Source organism: Phoca vitulina, unplaced genomic scaffold (genome assembly GCF_004348235.1).
Source record: "Phoca vitulina isolate PV1807 unplaced genomic scaffold, GSC_HSeal_1.0 scaffold59, whole genome shotgun sequence".
NCBI lineage: Eukaryota > Metazoa > Chordata > Mammalia > Carnivora > Phocidae > Phoca > Phoca vitulina.
Window position 1 is genome coordinate 1,690,212 of NW_022589762.1, and position 18,511 is coordinate 1,708,722.

At 49.8% G+C, this 18,511-nt stretch overlaps 1 protein-coding gene across 10 annotated transcripts in view; it reads right to left on the bottom strand.

The window, feature by feature from the left end:
* CACNA1C (calcium voltage-gated channel subunit alpha1 C) overlaps positions 1 to 18,511 on the bottom strand; it is a 665,215-nt gene that overhangs the window by 583,325 nt on the left and 63,379 nt on the right. For all 10 annotated transcript variants that reach the window (XM_032390971.1, XM_032390977.1, XM_032390968.1 and 7 more), the window contains exons 2-3: positions 10,002 to 10,323; positions 5,307 to 5,412 (exon numbers count right to left, since the gene is read on the bottom strand). In XM_032390971.1, coding sequence (XP_032246862.1) covers positions 5,307 to 5,412; positions 10,002 to 10,323 — 428 coding nt within the window. The remainder of the gene's footprint in view (positions 1 to 5,306; positions 5,413 to 10,001; positions 10,324 to 18,511) is intronic.

Genomic DNA, 18,511 nt, shown 5'->3' on the forward strand with positions numbered 1-18,511 from the left:
CTCTCCATAGGATTCTTACCCACCGAGGTCTGACAACCAGTGCTGTCGCCATTGTCCCTCCTCTGCTGTTTGTGAGAGCAGGCCTCTGAATTAGCACTTCCTTATTTAAAAGATGGGACCGTGCCATGAAAGTAATGGGAGAATTCTTGAGCTTTTATTTAGGGGTACCTAAGTGATTGGGGGGGGACCATGTTGTGGCATGACACTGACACTCAACAAACAGTGGTTACGTGTCTACTATCTCAGGGCCTCGGTGAGACTATAGATATGTCCCTCCCCATGGCACTCTTCTAAGAGCCTTCAACATCTTGTCTCATTAATCCTCACAGCAACTTACGAGGTAGATATTCCCATTTTATAGACAAAGAAGCAAAGGCACAGAACGCTCACACAAATGACTTTGGAAATAGAAAGGAAGCTAAATGTGATAGACCGCCAACAGAGAGGCCGTATCTGAATCTGTTTGAATGAGCACGATGAGGGGAAGAAGGTGTTCAAGATGACTCTGTACAACATCAAGGTTGGCAGAGCCAGCGACCGGGCTAAAGGCAAAGGTCAGAAGCAAGGTTCCTGCGTGGTTTCTTTTGCTTTATTTTTTGGAGACCGGTTGTGTGAAGAGAGAGAAGTTGAGTCCTATGTGGGCTTGTCTGTTTGAGGTGTCTGCAAGACATCCGGGAACATATCACTGTGGGCCAGGACCGCACTGGGTGCTTCCTGATCACGGCCAGCCCTCCTCTGCCCCAGAACCCCGGGAGGGAGCGTGACTTCCATCCACCAGGCCAGAGATCGGAGCTTCAGGAAGACGAAACAACTCCACAGGACCATCCAGATTAAGATACAAAGTGGTAAGGCCAAGGCATGAACCCACATCAGCCCAACTCAAAATTTAGCTCTATACAAAAAGCCATTAGTTCCCAAACCTGACTGATCCTTAGCCCCCCAACTCCAGCCCATGAGGAATTTTTCAAATGCATATTCGCAGGCCATGCCCCAAAACTACTAAATCTGAATCAGATCTACCAATGCATTGGCATCTTTCCATTGAAGCTATCCAAGTGGTTGTAACAATCAAGCCGGTCTCAGGAGTCACTGCACTGGTCCACAGGCCTCTCTAATGTAGGAAATACTAGTCCAGGCCTTAGGAAAGAGCTCAGAGCTGGGCACATAAATCTAGGAACAACTTACCTAGAAAGGGAACATGAAATTGTGGAAGCAGCTGAGCTCACCAAGGGGAGACCACAAAAAGAAAAAGTAAGAGGCCCAGGACAGCAACCTGGTCAAAGTTCCCATAGAAGCAAGAAGAAACTAGAAGAAGCAGGGAAAAAATGGTAAGAGATAGGAGGGGACTTAATAGTAACTCTGTCCCAAAGCCAAGGGGCAAAAGAGTTCTGCAGAGGGGCATCTAACAATGTAAGATGCTGCAGGGAGAAGGGGGGAGAAGAGGGCCTGAATCACAACACTCATATTGGTTACATCCAGGGAGCAGAATGATAGCCTGGCCTATAAGCCAATGTGGGTTTGGTTTGGTTGGTTGTTTCAGGGGTTTTCTAATACCCCTTGGCCACCGTGCCCCCTCCCATTAGGTCAGTGGCCTTCACTGTCCCAGGGAAGGTATGACACGGTGGAAGGCAGAGAACAGGAGTCACACCATGGCTTCAGAGTTCAAGGAATGTAAGCCAGGGCACCGAGGACAGTCTGGATGACCACAGGAGGGCCACCTTGCCCCAAACAAAGATCCCAAGATGGTGAACCTGGGAGCATCAGCCAGGTAACAAAAATGAGTGAGACCCTGGGGTATGTCCTTGAAAGGGGGCCCATGTAATCTTCACCATGTCCCCATTCCCACAGCCCCAGCATGGCCAGGAGAGGTCCAGAGCTGCAGATCAAGAGACCCCATGCTGGGAACAAGAGACCACATGCCTGCGTGGATCAAAGACCAAGGCCCTTCCAGGAGGGACAAGGCCACTTCAACAGTGTGGATCAACCACACCAAGAGTAGCATGTCCCCTTGGCTCCATAATGCAGTGGTCCTTAGCTACAACTCCAGGGAAGGGGCTGAGAGCCCTGAACTTACAGAGGTGAGGTTTATGGCATCAGCCAACAGGAGTCACAAATCAGATAGGATGTTCAGTGATAGGAAAGCAAAAACAAGCTGCATTTCTTTCCCTCCTGAGTTTACCAACTGAGATCCATATCTTTTACTTTCTAGAGATGGGGACAGAACACAGAGAGCACGGAGCTGAAGAGAGAGCAAAAACAAACTGGCAGAAGTGGCAAATGCAGACTCTTCCTGAAAAAACATTTCAAACTTAAAATTTAAAAATTACATATTATTAAAGGAAGTTCAGGGATAGAGCAGAATTAGGGAAGATGTACCTATGTCTTTGTGTGTGTCCGTGTGTATGTCCGTGTATGTATGTCTATGTGTGCACATATGTGTTTCTGTGTATCTGTGTGTATATGTCTCTGTGTGTCTATGTGTCTATGTCTCTGTGTGTCTGTGTGTTTGTGTGTGTACATGTCTCTGTGTGCATCTGTCTGTGTACATTTCTATGTGAGTATCTGCATGTATGTGTCTGCGTGTGTATATGTCTGTGTGTCTGTGGGTGTATATGTCTGTGTGTCTGTGTCTGTATATGTATATGTCTGTGTGTCTGTGTGTGTATATGTCTGCGTGTCTGTGGGTGTATATGTCTGCGTGTCTGTGTGTGTATATGTCTGTCTGTGTGTGTATATGTCTGTCTGTGTGTGTATATGTCTGTGTGTCTGTGTGTATATGTCTGTGTGTCTGTGTGTGTATATGTCTGTGTGTCTGTGTGTGTATATGTCTGTCTGTGTCTGTATACGTCTGTGTGCCTGTGTCTGTATACGTCCGTGTGTCTGTGTGTGTATACGTCCGTGTGTCTGTGGGTGTATACGTCCGTGTGTCTGTGTCTGTATACGTCCGTGTGTCTGTGGGTGTATACGTCCGTGTGTCTGTGGGTGTACATGTCCGTGTGTCTGTGTGTGTATATGTCCGTGTGTCTGTGGGTGTATATGTCTGTCTGTGTACGTGTATCTGTGCGTGTATGTCTGCGTGTGTATCTGCATCTGTGTGTGTGTGTGTGTGTGTCTACATGTGTGTCTGGGTGTGTGTCTGTGTGTGTTTGGACTGGGGATAAAGGAAACATGAACACGCTTCCTTCACTTAGGCCAAGCTGTGGCTTGAAAGAGGTCAGAACTGCTCTAGCAACTAGAAACGCCTTTTCAACCTCGCACACTCTGTTCCGCATCCCCCAAATTCCTAGTGTAACGTCACAACAAAGTTCACTGGCTGTCCCCATCCCCTCTTTCCCTCCACCTATGTAACCTCCCCCCTCATTTGCAAGAAAGAAAATAGCAACATGCAACTGACACTGGGAGGTTTTGTGAGGCCCGGGCTTGCATGCTGGTGTTATTCTTTTTTAAAAATACAGCTTTATGGAGGTATAATTTACATACCATAAAAGTCACCCATTGTTAAGCATACGACTCAATGACTTTTAGTACAGTTATACAGCTGTGCATCCAGCTTCAGAACACCTCCATCACTCTGCAGTGGGATTTTAAAAATCCACTGTCCCTCCAGCAGTCTCTGCACCCGGCAACCTCCACTCCAGTTCCGGAGTAAGTCCAACACAACCCCTCATGGTCCCACCGGCCAGGCCACCGCCACCAAGTACGGGCTTCACAGACCCAGACAGCAGCCAGCCCAGGCTCCTCTCTCTGTGCAGCACCCCAGCCCCCTCCCCGTGCTGCTGCTAATCCCCCAGGGAGCTCAGCCCGGAGGGGCTGGGGCAGAGACTAAATGCAAACTCTCTACCCACCTTCCCCACTGCTTTTGCCTAGATCCCACCCAAAGCCTCCCTGTCTTCAGAATAAGACACAGATCCTTTTTTTTTTTTTTTTTTTAAGTTACAGATGAAGTGTGAAGGTGCCCAGGTTTCAGGAGGCCCATGCTGGGAGAGGGAGGTAGATACGCCGAGAAGGACAGCCCACGGAAGATGCTCCTGCTTTTCCAAGGGCCATTTGGGAGACACTTTGGCTTGTGTTTATTCTGACACAGTAAAGATTTCTTGCCTGTTAAGAGACAAGGTCACGCCTCAGAAGGCCTCGTGGACTGCAGGGAGTGCTCTGCCTGCCGACTCTGGCCATGTCCTCCCTTGGAGCTCCCGGGCCAGCTCTGGAACCTGTCCCTGACGCACAGCCCAAGCTGAGCCCTAAGGCGCTGCAGCCTGGCTCGCACCACACCACGTTACCCAATATGGAGCTGGGCCTAACTGTCCCAACTGGGGGACACAGTGGAGAAGTTTAAAATGCGCCTCAGATTCAGTTGCTGAGGTGGCTAAAGAAAATGTCGAAGGTTAAAAAGCAAAAGAATGACAGCGTGACGCCATCAGCAGCCAGCAATAAGGGAAAGGAGAACTTGCTAACCCTCCTGATTCTTTTGGGAACGATCTCATCAGACAGTCCAATCTCGCTAATTAGAGGAAGGTGCTGACGACGGGGAAAGAGGCGTTTGGTGGGAATCACATGAAAAGTTATGGTGTCTCTGCGGGGGAGGGGGAGAGAGACAGGATCTTCCTATGGCCTGTGGCAGAGGCACCCGGGACTGCCCTGATTTTGCCAACTGCATTCCAGAGCTCTTTTCCTCCCATGCCCAGACAGAGCAACGGCCTCTGTAATGACTTCACGCTCGGCCAAAAGTAAACACACTCCGCGCTTTTTCCATGGACAAATTCTCACCCCGAATTGCCAGCACTGGCTTCCCAACAACCCAGATGGAAAGCCGCCTTTCCCAAGAAAAGAAAACCTTTTCAACTAAATAATGCATCTTGGCTGCAAAAGGAAACTTTCCTAAAAGCTTCCTAGAAATTGTTTCTCATGCAGTGATACTATAGATCACCTGAGCAAACCTTACCAGTGGGACACAGTCACTTAAAGTAAATACAAAAATCATCCAAGAATAAAAGCTTGCTCCTGCAAACACCTGCACTTGCAACTTAAGCAGCACATTTTATAGCTCTCAAAATACACACACACACACACACACACACACAGAGCTCACCACCACCTAACTGGAATATTCTTTCTGAAAACAGGCTGTGATAAGACAGGTGCTGACTTGAATAAAGAGCAGCAGCACTTGAGATCTGAGCTTGGCAGCACCTCTGCGCGTGTCAAACGCACATCTCACTTCTCCCCACATTCCACCTTGAATCCATGTGATCCAAGCTCGGTCCTCCACCGAGGGAGAGAAGCAGAGAGAGACGGGATGGTGGACTTACCAGGTTGGAATTGGTGGCGTTGGAGTCATCTTCTGGAAAGGGAATATAGATCGCTAAGGCCACACAATTGGCAAAAATAGTCAGTAAAATAATTATTTCAAATGGTCTGAGGACGGGAGTTAAGGAAGTCAATGCCGCAGAAAGCACAAGTGAAACAAACATACATATATATATTTTTTTAAATGAATCAAAGATTCATAAGAATTTTGTTTAAACAATACATTCCAAGCCCCTTGTATTCTGAAAAGAAACATATGCCTTTTTAAGTGCTTCTAATGGGTCCCCGCCAAAATTTTTCCTAATATGTCAAAAGCAGTGGAGGCCAGTCGCGTGCCAGAGTAAACACAGATTTCTAAAAACTTTTTTCTTCTTCTTTTATTTATTTAGATTGCACTGGACTTCATTTTCCCCCATGTGTGCTTGGGGTGCCTCTACAGAGCAGGGCCTGCTCGAGTCAGGACAGGCCGTCCCCCAGAAACTCCTTCTCTCGTGGTTTCCACGCTGCCTCCCGGGGGACTTGAGCTGGGGGCGGGAGAGGTGAGACCGATTTAAGGCAGACTTGACGTCAAGATTTTTCATTGAAATTTGGAGATTTACTTTTGATCTTTTAATCTGAAGTTTAGAGTGGTTATTGTTTTTTTCTTCTACTTTATTTCCTGACACCTTCCACAGAACCTGACGATGGCTGGGGGCTCTGGACCCTCAAAAGCATGGCAGCCTGTGTACTGTGCCTTCAGGGCAGGGCAACCATCTTTCCTCCAAGGCACAGCTCCATGTGGAATACCTTAACCCTCTTCAGTCTGTGGAGGCCCTGCCTTCAGTGGGCAAGGCTTCCGTTCTAGGGCCTCCTGACTTGGGCTGGTGTGTACTGGGATCTAGAGGGATAAGCCAGCTTCACTCACCAGCAGCAGTGCACTCAGTGAGGCTCTTGTGCCCAGATTTCTTTATCAAAATATCAGGCAGAACACATTCTCCAGAGAAAAAGGAGTTAATATGATAATGGTCCTTCTACTCTGCACCTACAACTAAAGGCCAGAAAGGAGAAGCTTCAGAGGAAGGCCAGTTTATGCTCTTTGGGCCCCAGCTTCCCCTGGTTCCCCAACACTGCCAAGTTTTCATCCTCATCCGAGGAGCCTGACAAGATGAGGAAGGGAAAGAGGATGGAAATCCCTGGAAGAAGGGACCAACTTCCTCTCCCAGGGAAACCTGTACTCACCAAGTTAATGAATTGAAGCAGGAAGAGAGACCTTAGAGATCATCTCATCCAAACCTCTGAGGCCCAGAGAGCCTAAGAAACTTTCCCAAGAGCCCATGGCAGGTACTTCCCATCAAGACTAGAACCCAGATTCCCTGAGCGCAGAGTCCAGTGTTCATCCCACTGCCATGAATGGCCTCTGACCTGTGTTAAGGACCTAGGAGACATCTTAGTCATGGCTTTAGCTGGTGTGCTGGTCATGGATCCCCCTCGGTCCCACAGGCATAGACGAGGGTCCATTTACCAGCACACCTCATGAAGCCTGTCATTTTCTGTGTGTGCCTTGATATCAAGACGATGACATGCAGTCTAACCCCCAACTTGACAGATACAGAAAACAAAACCACCTCTCCCAGGTTCCAAGCTGACAAGTAGCAGGGCCAGGCCCAGACCTGGACCTACTGACTCATCTGCTCCGATATGCTGCGGTGCCCCCTGAGTTGGCCAAGGAACCAGGGATGGCACTGGTGGTGTTGATGACAGGGACGGCAGCAGGCAGGACAGTGGCTGACACCATGCGCTTACTCTGTGCCGGGCTCTGCTCTAACTGCTCCGCACGAACACCCGAATGAGTGCACAGTTATCGTCCCCATTTCTAACTGAGGAGGCAGAGAGGTGAAATGTTAACTTGCCCAACGTCACACAGCTTGTGGTAGGATGGGATTCAAACTCAGGAAGTCCGGTTCCAAAGTCGGAGTTTGTAAGGACTACTTACTCTGCGCTGATCCCTATGCTGACCTATCCTGAAGTTACCCTAAAGTGTTTTTAGAAAGTTCATACTTTAGACCTCCTACCACAAAACCCCTTCCCTCCTAGCCCTTTCCCACCTGCTTAGGAAAGTCCCATTCAGCCCAGGGGCTGGTCAGTTTCATTCCCATCGTCTGATCCCTTGTGCCACGCTCCCCCCCCCACCAGGGCTACAGCACTTCAGTTAACCGAGTCAGACCTCAGGCACCTGTCCTCAAACATCAACTCGTTCCTTCCACCAAAGTGGGTGGCGGCTAAGCTTGGGATGTTTCTTACACTATCACTTCTACATCCTCCCCCAATCCAGGCTATCCATCCATCATCTTATGCTAAAAGTCCCTGGCTACTGTGGAGACGATAATGTATAAAGAAACCGATCAGGCAGGTAAGAAAAGCCACGAGTGGAAGGTGGAGGAGACGCCAGGTAAGACCTGGAAACATACTGTGTCACCCTGTGACAGCCAGATCATTTTTTAAACTGTCTCTCCTTCTTAATGACAGCATCAGATTCCACTCTTTCAAGGAACACTGACGAGCGAGTACACCAGACCATCTCCTGACCCGTCCAACTACCCTTCCAAGGCAGTCTGGGAATGCCATCCGACTAGCAGTGCGGAGACCGGGCCTGCTTCCTTTCCTGCGTGGGGGAGGACCCATTCCGCCAGGTGGGCTGGCTGCAGCACCCCTCTGCCCAACCAGGGAAGCGGCTGAGCTCCACAGGTGGCCCTGGGTCATGGCCTGGCTAACACTGCTGCTGACTCGGTCAACGGTCTTTACACGAGTCCCTACCTCGGGCCTCCTGTGGCTCTGTGACCAGTTTCCATGGGCAGCACACCAGACGGTGCCATTACAAAGCCCCGCTCTTCCACACTCCCCCTCCTGCCCTGTGTGCTGCTATCTCCCCTCTTCCCTTCCTCCCAGGCTAGTACGTCACCTGGCACTTCATTCTGCCCACAGTGCTGCCTGTCAGGGAGCTGTCCATCCCAGGGAGGGAAGACAGACTTGATGAAGTCAACTCGTCCTCACCAAACACGTCCCCTGACGTGTTTTTCTGAGCATGCTTCCACAGGCATAGACTCCGCAGCCCTCGCTAATACTTTGGTTACTGCCCACTAAAGATGAGGAAACGGAAGCTCTGGTGATTCCGATGACTTGTGACCCCTCAGAATACAGGTGGCAGCACCATGATGGGGCGTGGTAGTTCAGGCCCCAGATCCAGGTCCCTGCGTGTCCCAGTGGGCTGGCTGGCGTCCCCTGAACGCCTACCGTAGTATGTCTCCTCTACACTACGGGTGCATGGGGAGCGGGACGCACATGGACTGGGGACTTGGGGAACCTGGATTTGAAACCCAGCTCTATCAGCTATAGGCTGTGTGATCTGGGTAAGATCTTCAGCTTCTCCAGGCCTCAGTGCCCTCCCCTTTGGGGGAGCCTGACCCACATGGCCCCCAGCTCTCCCACTGCATGGTTCTGATGGAGCTGTTATGACAGCAGCATGCTGGGGCTGCCCAGAGCCGAGCCTCTCACCCAGTCCTCCAGGAACGGGAAGCACGCTTGGCCACTCAGGACAGATAGCCAGCTCTCCAGCCGCCACTCAGCTTACGCTGCCTTCTCTTAAAGTTACTTTCTGAGTTGAGGGGCCCAAACATTTATAGAACTGACACGTCTTGCTAAACAGAAGCTCTTCCCTCCCGAGCCATCTTCTTTTGCCTTTCAACCACTACCTACTAAGGCTTCTCAATCTTTCTGTGGAAACTCATGAATGACATGGAACCCTCCTATCCTGAGCCCCAGGAGACATGGTAGGAGACGTGGTAGCCCTGCCTGAATGAATTCTTATTATGAAAATGCCCAACACTAAGTACCAGAGTTCACCTGTCTGTCACTAATATATGACCACGTGGGGCTCAATGTCATCACTGGGCAAAGTCAGGGGTGGACCTACTCATCTTGAAGCTCCTTTCAATCTCCACCACCCCACAATTCCCATGACGTTAAGGGGCCTGTAATTCCACAGTGAGAGCCTGACCCTCCAAAGCCATTTTCTCTGAAGGGCCCACTCACTGGGTTCTATGCATACAATGTGGGTCTGTGTTTAAAACTCCCAGCCAGCGTTCTCCACTTTGGCTGCACACGAGAATCACCTGGAGAACTTTCACATATGCCTGCGTGGGGCTCAGGCACCTGTATTTTGTTACAACTTTCCAGGCGATGCCAATGTGCAGCCAAGTTTGAGAACCACGAGCCAGGGTGGGTCACTGACCACTACCCTCTCGTACATCTCGGGCTTCCTCCTCCTAGAGAGAGTGGAGGTCATGAAACTACACCAGTGCCATGACACGGGAGGCAAAGAAGGCTATGGGGTATGTAACCACTGTTCACCCAACACACCAGCGGATTCCCTGGACAGGCTCGGCTAGGTGAGATGATACAACCTCTCAGGATCGCTTTCTCAAATGCTGCTCATGGTATGAAAAAGATATATGAAAAAAAAGACCCTGCTTGTTACTCCAGCAGATTCCTGGGCCCTATCCCCAGACATTCTGAGTCATTGAGTCTCGGGTAGCGCCTAAAACTCTGCATTTACATAGCGCCCCAGTGATGAAGATGCAGTGGGTCTGGGAGCGAGCCTGGGGCCAGCCCCACCCGGGGTCCCGGGGGGCACCCCGCCCAAGCCAGAGCGCAAAGGATATTTCCATTCGACGATGCTGATGCACGCCCTCCGGATGGGGTTCTTCAGAGTCAGGCAGAGCAGGGCACGGGGCGGGCGCGTGGCCGTCGTGCTGCCCTGCTTCTTGGGTTTCCCGTACTGCTGCCGCTTCCGCTGTGTGGAGCTGACCGTGGAGATGGTCGCGTTGCCAGCACTCCCCATCAGCTTGGCCTGCCGGGCCGCGTCGATGGCCGCCTGCCAGGACAAGGCCGCCCCCGGTGTAGGGATGTGCTCAGGAGCGAGCCCTGCAGCAGCATTGGCATTCATGTTGGCATGAGCGGGGCGCGGGCTCCCATAGTTGGAACCTGCAGGAGGAGAGGACAGAGGACGGCAGTTACTAGGGAGAAAGCAGGAGAGCTAGGAAAAGGAACCCAGACTCGCGATTTTTTTTTAAATCTTATTTCAAACTATTGCAGCAAGAGCCTGGGAGGTGGCGCATGAAAACATGGGTGTGTGCTGCTGAGCAAAAAGAGTCAGGGAAACTGTTCTTGTCCCAGTTCGGCTATGTGACCCTGGACATGTCGCTCCTCCTCTCCAATCTCACCGACTCATCTTAGGCAACCAGACATGAGATGTGTGCATTACAGCATACACGCATGGCACATGTATGGACCTGGAAACACAGAGCAAGTGAGAAAAGGAGGACACAGAAAACCGTACATATGCAACGTCATATACGTCACTTACATTTGTAAGAACACATACAAATAAAGGACACGCATAAAATATAATAGAATGGTTGTTTAAGGAAAGCGAAGAGGGAAAAAGGAACGTAGGATATGGGAATAAAAGGGAAGAGTGAATGAATGAATAAATGAATGGAGAGAGAATCATTGCATGAATCAATGATGACAAATGCACAATGAATCGAAGAGTGTAATTCACTCAAGTCTCTGTACCCAAGTTCCAAAACCAAAAATAGTATAATGAAAGGAAGGCATTGGACCAAAGTTAGGTCACATCCAGGTACCTCAAACCCATCTGAGCAATGAGTGTTGACTGGATAGGAGGGGGTCGGGGGCTGTGATGGTTTTACGTTATGTCAGCAAATCCTTTGACATCCCTCCCATTAAGAAAGAGGATCTATGTCCCTTCCTCCTGAAATGGGGTTGGTCTTTGGTGACCATTTTGACCAAAAAGTACATAAGAAATGACAGTATGTGCATGCCCTGAGGCTGCCATGGGGTGAGGAAGCCCATACTAGCCAACACGGAGAGCCCATGAGCAGGGAGAGACTGCAAGACAGCCCCCAGCTGCTCCACCCACCATCTGACTGCACCCTCATGTGAAAGCCCAAGCAATTCCTGACCCCTAGAAACTGTGGGAGGCAGCCAGGTGCTTGCTACTATAAACCACTTTGTTTTGGGGTGATTCATTACATAGCGTTTGATATCCAGGAAAGGGAGCTGTGTATGGCAGGGATTGACAGGGTGGGGTAGAGGGACACAGGGAGGAAACCTGCGCAGGAACCAGTGAAATCCAGAGTAGAGGCATCCACATTTCTCTGGTATAAAGGCAAATGAAGCCTTCAAGACTGCCCCTAAGACACTATGCATACTTGGTGGGCACTCCTCCATCTGATCAGCTGGATGCCTGACTCTAGAATCCTACAAGGTTTACCCAGGATCAGCTCAGCCTGGGCCCAGACCTGAATGCCCCAGAACAGATGCATGGCCTTGAGACTTGTCACCTGGTTCGGTGCCATGGGATCAAGGGAAGCAGCAGAGAATGGGGTGATAGTGTGGGCAGTGAGCCTGGCATCTGATGCCAAATCAGTTGCCCAGAGAACCGTGGCTGGAACAGCCAGACCAGTTGCACATATGTAGCTTCCAAGGGCCCTCCCCTCTTCTCAGTGTACACACAGCTCTCCCAGGGAAGCTGCTGGGCCCAGAACAAACTGCCCCTTCCCTCTCCTCGCTGCAACTCACTAGTATTCAGATGAACACTTGGCACCTCTCCCAGCCACCCCTCCCTACTCTTATCTTGGATTGATCCTTCTATGTTTGACCTTCAAGATGACTTTTGCTCCCAGTGTGACTTGCTATCTAGACCCTATCGCCTCCACCACCAGCCCTGTTGCCCTCAGCGCCGCCCCCCTCCCCCAGGGGATAAGCAATAACCTGGCTTAGCCTGACAGAACGCAGAGACACTCTGTCCTAGAGATGGACCTTAACAACCTCATCGGGCTCCTGATCTAGCCAGACCCTGAGCTTTCTGGTTATATTACTTAAGTAACTTAGCTTAGGCTAACTCAAATTGGGTTTCTGTCCTTTGCAACCAGAAAAGACCTGACGAATATGCTTGTTCAATGCTACAAAGCTTGTACCTGTCTGGGCTGTCATTTCTGCTGAATTCCAAAATCTACGTCCTTTCTGTCATCACACCCATGACAGCCAATAAATAAGTTTCTACTCTTCCACCAATTGATTGACACGACTGCCCAAAATGCTGGACCCAAAGGATTCTGAGACTTCTCCGCGTACAAGAGGAAAAGTATGTCATGATAGATTAGTGATGTCTGCCACGGGTACAAACAGTAGGGAATGGTATCACAGATGCCACGAATTTACCAGCCCTATGTGATACCAAGATGAGCACGTCAGGTCTTCTTTAGTACCGGCTGGCCCACTGCCTTCCTGTCCCCTGACAGTTGTCTCCTGCACTATTACCATCTGGTCCCTGTAGCATTAGGGCCCTGCGCCCACTCCCCAGGGCCTGGAAAATTGCCTCTGTGCTATACTCAATTCATGGCTATATTCTCAACGTGACACGGGCTCCTGTATCACCATCTACTCCATTCACCCCCCTCCTTTCCTCTGCTCCAGCTGGTCCAGGCAGCTGCCACACCCCTGGGGGTAAAGTGTTTTACCCAGAATGTCAGGATCATGGAGAACCCAACACTTCCTATGAGAAGTCCTCTCTCTCACATACCTTGCCATTGTCCTCCCTGCACTCACTGTATGGATCCTAAGCATAAAGCTAGGAAGACCCCGATATGACTGGGGCCTTCGCTTTTCTTATGATACCCCAGAGGAAGGAATTAGAAGGCAGTATCTGAATTAATAAAGGCACCCGGAGCATCAGAACTGCTTCAGTAACCAGCAAGCATTCGTATCTCCATTTAACACATAAGAAAACAAAGGAGTGTATGACTCATTAAAGGTCACAAAGTGAGACAATGAAAGATTTCTGCAGCACGCACAGGACTCGCGGTTCACTGCTAAACTATACTCCACCTCCTCAGAACCCACCATGCGCCCCACATGCATACACACGTGTGTGCTCATGTCCACGGCCACAAGCAAAGCATACGTCTCCTACTGGGTTGACGGGCCTTGAGGTTGAAGGGGCTGCTGCATTTCTGACCTAAGAACATCCTTTACGTTTGGCATAATCTTCACAGGAAGGAGTCCACTGTGTGAACAGCCTCTCCAGTAACCCTCAGGGCAGCCCTGGGATGAATGAAAGTGGAAGGTGTCCCCGTTTCTATGGGCTGCGTTGGAGTGACCAGTAACCAGTGGCCTAATCTCATGTCTTACTGGGTTTGCTGGGAGCACTGGAACTCTCATTTTGTCCATTCAATCTGTGATCTATAATTTTTCCTTCCTAGACTCCCTCCCTGCTCAGCACGGACAACACTTAATCAACTCTATTTTAGTTCCTAGACTAACTTCTCTTCCCGCACGTACATAAAAGCAGCCTATGTCTTCAGCACCGTCAGCCCCTCCAGACCCCAAATCTCTTCTCACAACAAGCCTACAGCACCTCACACCTTCTTGCAGACTACTGTCTTCAAACTCCAATCTTTGTACCCATTCCCGAGCACTGTCTTCATCCTCCTCTCTCCTACCACTTGCCAGTTCCAAAAACCGAGCCATCCATTTAGACAATGCTTCGGAAGAAGGCAGGAAGCACCGGCATGAGAACACATCCATGGCCTCAGAAAGGCTGTGTGAGGGGTGTGTCCTTTGCACCCTGAGGTGGTGACATGGAGAGCAAGGTGACCAGGGCTCCACAGAGCCAAGATGTGGTTCTGAAAGCCAGGTCCTGGCAGGCTGACTTCTGAGCCACTCTGCACCATGGGTGACCTTCTTTATGTTCCCAGAGCACAAGGACCTCTCTGGAGCACTCCATCTGGAGAAAGCACATACAAAGAAGCCCATGGGGAAAAATGGAATGTCAACCTCTCCCTAGCCAAAGAACAAAAAAACAACCTCCATTAATTTGGTCCTGGAAGCTCTGAGCACTGCTACAGCCCTGTGACCTGACTAAGGGCACCGCCATGGTAAACACAGAGCCACACACGGGCGAGACAGGTGCAGCCCCTCCAGGTTAGCCTCCCACTGGGGCTATGCTTCAGGGCCCAGCTTAGCCTCCCCTTTTCCCAGCAATCTCCCCCCATCCCCTGGGATGGCTCCCTACCCAGACCTGAGGCTCTCTTAGTATCTCCAGGTCCCACTCAGGAAGGGGGCACCACTATCCAAGAATCCCAGGAATGGAAAATCACCACCTTCGGCTGAACACTTTTGAACCCAGAGCAGTGCCGTAGAGGAAGGGCAAGCGGCCTTGTGTCCCTGATGGCTTTTGTTAGCATGAAATAACCACCCAATGCAAAGAGACCAATTTTCAAATTATAAAGCTGATTCAAAGCTCTGTCTCCTGGCTGCCAGCTGAAAAGATGCCACCGTTTAAGCCTGCTCTGGCTCCTGCCTTACTAAACTATTTTTACTGGTGTTCTTGTCCCTGAATGAGCCCCAGAGCAGCGGCTCAGCAGATCAGGCCACATACAAACAGGTGGATGCCCACAGCGGCGACCTCGCCCTCACAAGAAGAAAATGATTCCCATTTGTCAAATGGCCCAGCTCCCCTGACTTCAGAGAGCAGCTCCCTTCTCCCGCACACAGGGGCTGCTGCTTCTCCAAGGGACCAGGACGAGGGCAAGACCCCTGCACAGACTGGTCGGCCACAGGTCCATCTGCTCTGCAAGGTCCTAGGAAAGAGTCCAAGTCCGGAGGCGGTGGCTTATGCTTCCTTGGTATCCCCATGAGTGAGGTGTGGAGCTGGGGACCTGGAAGGTGTTCGGTGATGGAAAAGTGGATTTCATTTTCCCTTTAATCCATCTCCATCCATGCACCTGATTCAGGGCCTTACTGCAGAAGACGTTCACTATCTACTTGCTAACAACAGCAATATGATGATGTCATGATAAAGATGAAGGCGGATAACAGTTAAACACTAGAAACTGATGGAGTCAGCCCATCTATGCCCTAAAGCATGGGCTTCTTCAGGCTCTACAACTTATTTCTGGGATAGGGTTGTCGGGGAGATTTCTGAAGGAAGAGGTTGTGAGCCATGACTTCCTTCTCCCCCACCACTCCCTAATCCAGGTCTCCACCCGTTTCTTGCCCAGAATGCTGCAGTAGCCCCCTGACATTTCTCTCTCTCTCCTTGCCTGTCCCCAATCCAATCTCCATGCAGCAGCCAGAGTGACCTTTTAGAAACAGAAATCATAAATCAGGTCCTGTCATTCTCCTAGATAAATCTCTTCAAAATCTGGACTCGTTGCCATGACTTATGAAGCCCACATAGGCTGGCCCCGGCCACTTCTCTGAGCTCATCTCATTCCCCTCTCAGCCTGGTCCAATGCAATCCTCACATATGGGACTCATTTCACTCCTCCGAAATGCTCACTTCTTAAATGCTGCAGTACCTTTGCACATACTTAGAATGTTATTCCCTCTGCTTTTGGCTTAGTGAGTCCTTCTCTCACCTCAGGTTTGGGCTTAAATAATTCCTTCTTAAAACCCCTAACCTGGATCCTCTAATGTAAATATGCAGAGTTCAAAGACTGGCTGCCAATGGGCTCCCCATCTCCCTGCCTCCATACTACCCTTGAATAGAGATGCCCAAACTCCCAGCACGATAAAGAGATCCCCAATTAGCCATGTGTGTGGAGGAAAGTACAGTGCTGCAGATGAACTTGGACAGCACAACCTCCCTCTTAGCCTTAGCACCTTCATCTGGGCACAAGGGAGGTCACTGCTAAAGACGAGACTTTGTACCCACAACTGCAACCCAAATCGATTTATGGAGAGCAAGAAGCAGCAGTTCACACTAGGCAGGGAGAGAACTGAAAATACATTTCCTCCTAACGTCCTAACCACTCTCTCACTTAGCAATCTCTCCAGCGCAAAGGAAATGCTTTCTCTCAGGCCAGGGTGTCACCTGAGACCTTTGCAGAAGCCCATTTCACTTCTGCTGTCTGTAATCTCACTGTGGTGACCAGGGGCCTCCATTCTCTTTTACAGTGTAGCAGCCAACCTGAAACAGAAACTGTGCTTTGCCCATTAAAGGCCAAATGACTAGAAAGCAGGAGGCCATTAATCTTCTCTATCCAGAGTGTTACAGAGATAGTTGGGAAACTCGAACAGGGAAGATTCTCTCTCCTGGTCTTAAGATACCCGAGGCCCTGTCTGTCTTAAGCCCAGTGGTGCCCATGCAGAGAAGGATCAGCTCTGGCTCAACCCCATGCGGCAGATGGGGTAGACCAGTAGACTAACTCAGCAGCTCTTCCAACCTCCTTCTGCTGTGCCTGCCTGTCCTGCAGATGCCAAAGAGCTAAAAACTCTAATTTCCAACCTTCCTCATAGCTGAACTTCCTGATGTGGCTATGGAGTTTGGCCAACCCAAGTGAATGAAACTAAGTCTGGTGGGGAGAGCATCTATTTCACTGCTACAAGGCCGGCAAGGCTCTGGCAATGCTTTCCCGATGAGTGGAACGTGGATAAGCGGGTGTGAGCCTGGAGCCAGCTCTTGGGCTTCCAGATTCCCCAGCTTCCTAATTATACCAGAGTCTCGGTCCCCTTGGTGGGCCAGCTCTGCAGCCTTATTCCGGGAGTCATTCCTAGAGGCCCGACCCAGAGCCTGCTCTCCCAACCCTTCCAGTGATTTTGCAAGCTGGATTCCTGTATTAACTATGTTTCCTCTCAAAAAGACTATGGCAGTGTCTACTGTAGGTCTGAACTCTGACTGAGACACATGGTCTATAGCCTTGCTGTCTAAAAGAACACCTACAGTGATGAAAATGTTCTATTCATTCTTCAATGCCCAATATGGTAGCCACCAGCCATTACTGACTCTTAAGCACTTGAAATGTAGCAAGTGCAACTACAGAACTACATTTTAAATTTTATTTAATTTCAATTAATTTACATATAAATAGCTACAGATGGCTAGTGGCTATCATACAGGATAGCACAGGCCTACATTAAGAGGAAGTCCTAATGGAAAAAGCATAATTTGTGATGGAACTTTTCAAAAAAGCAATCAAGAACCGATTCAGATGCTGATAGGTGGGTGGATTTTCTGATCAGGAAATAACCCACCCTATGCAAAAAGGCATGTGTTCAAAGCACAAGAGAGTCTGAGACCCAACAAACAACATTAGAAACAAAAAGTCATTTTTCAGTGGCTAATCCTCTTGACAAATGAACAGAAACTAATGATCCCAAGGGGCAGGTGGGGAAGCTGAATCTTCCCCCCAACCTGAGTGGGTCCTAAGAGATCCCCAGGACATCCCAGCTGACGTGGAACCCTCTCCCCAGACCAAGCACCCAAAGGGTCTTTGCAGTGTGTCACATCTGCTGCCTCTACCTCTCACTGGAGCCATTTCACACTCTTGTCAACAGCATTCTCGTCCACTCTTCCCTCACCCTTCTACAAACACTGATCATGAGAGATGCAGATGCTGAGAACAGACCCTTGGCCACAGCAGTCAAACCTGCTCTGAAACAAAGACAGGGACCCAAGGATATCTGTGGCCATCCCCCTGACTAAATCATTCAGTGACTAAATCACTGCCTTAAATAAAACCATGTCTTTCCTGTTCTACATCCCACTCCTCTCTAATGACAAGGCCAAAGCAAAGAACCTGGAGTATTTCAGAAGCCCAAGCTGACAGGAAGAGTGGTCAAGCTACTGTCGTTCACACCTTCTAGTGATCCAGCAAACTAAATCTTTTCTCTGTTCTTCACAGGGCAGCTAGTCACAAGGAGAGAAAGAAAGGAAAAGGAATCCTCCAAGGGACTCCCACGGAAAGAAATAGATGCAGTCCTGACTGAGGTCAGATACCAGCTAGAAAAACGGAAAGCCTTCTGGATGCCGATGTCTGGGGACAGGCAGGAAGAGTGCCACAAGCCTGGCACAACATTGAGAAGACCAAACACTGGCTCCTTGTCTCCTTGGCAATGACTAATGAGTGCCTGAGAGGGGTTACACTCTGGTATGTGGGCCCTTCTTCTATTCTCCCAGTGATCCGTAAGCTCCTTGAGAGCAGGACCCAGCTTTGTGGCCTCAGAAACGCGGCAGACTGTCACCTAGTAGGTGCTCAAAACACATTTGCCACGTGGAAGTTCTTTTGCAGAATTTTTATTTGGCCTTCAGAGACTTCTATACAGAAGTTTACAGAGATGATGTTATTCAATTATTTTAGAT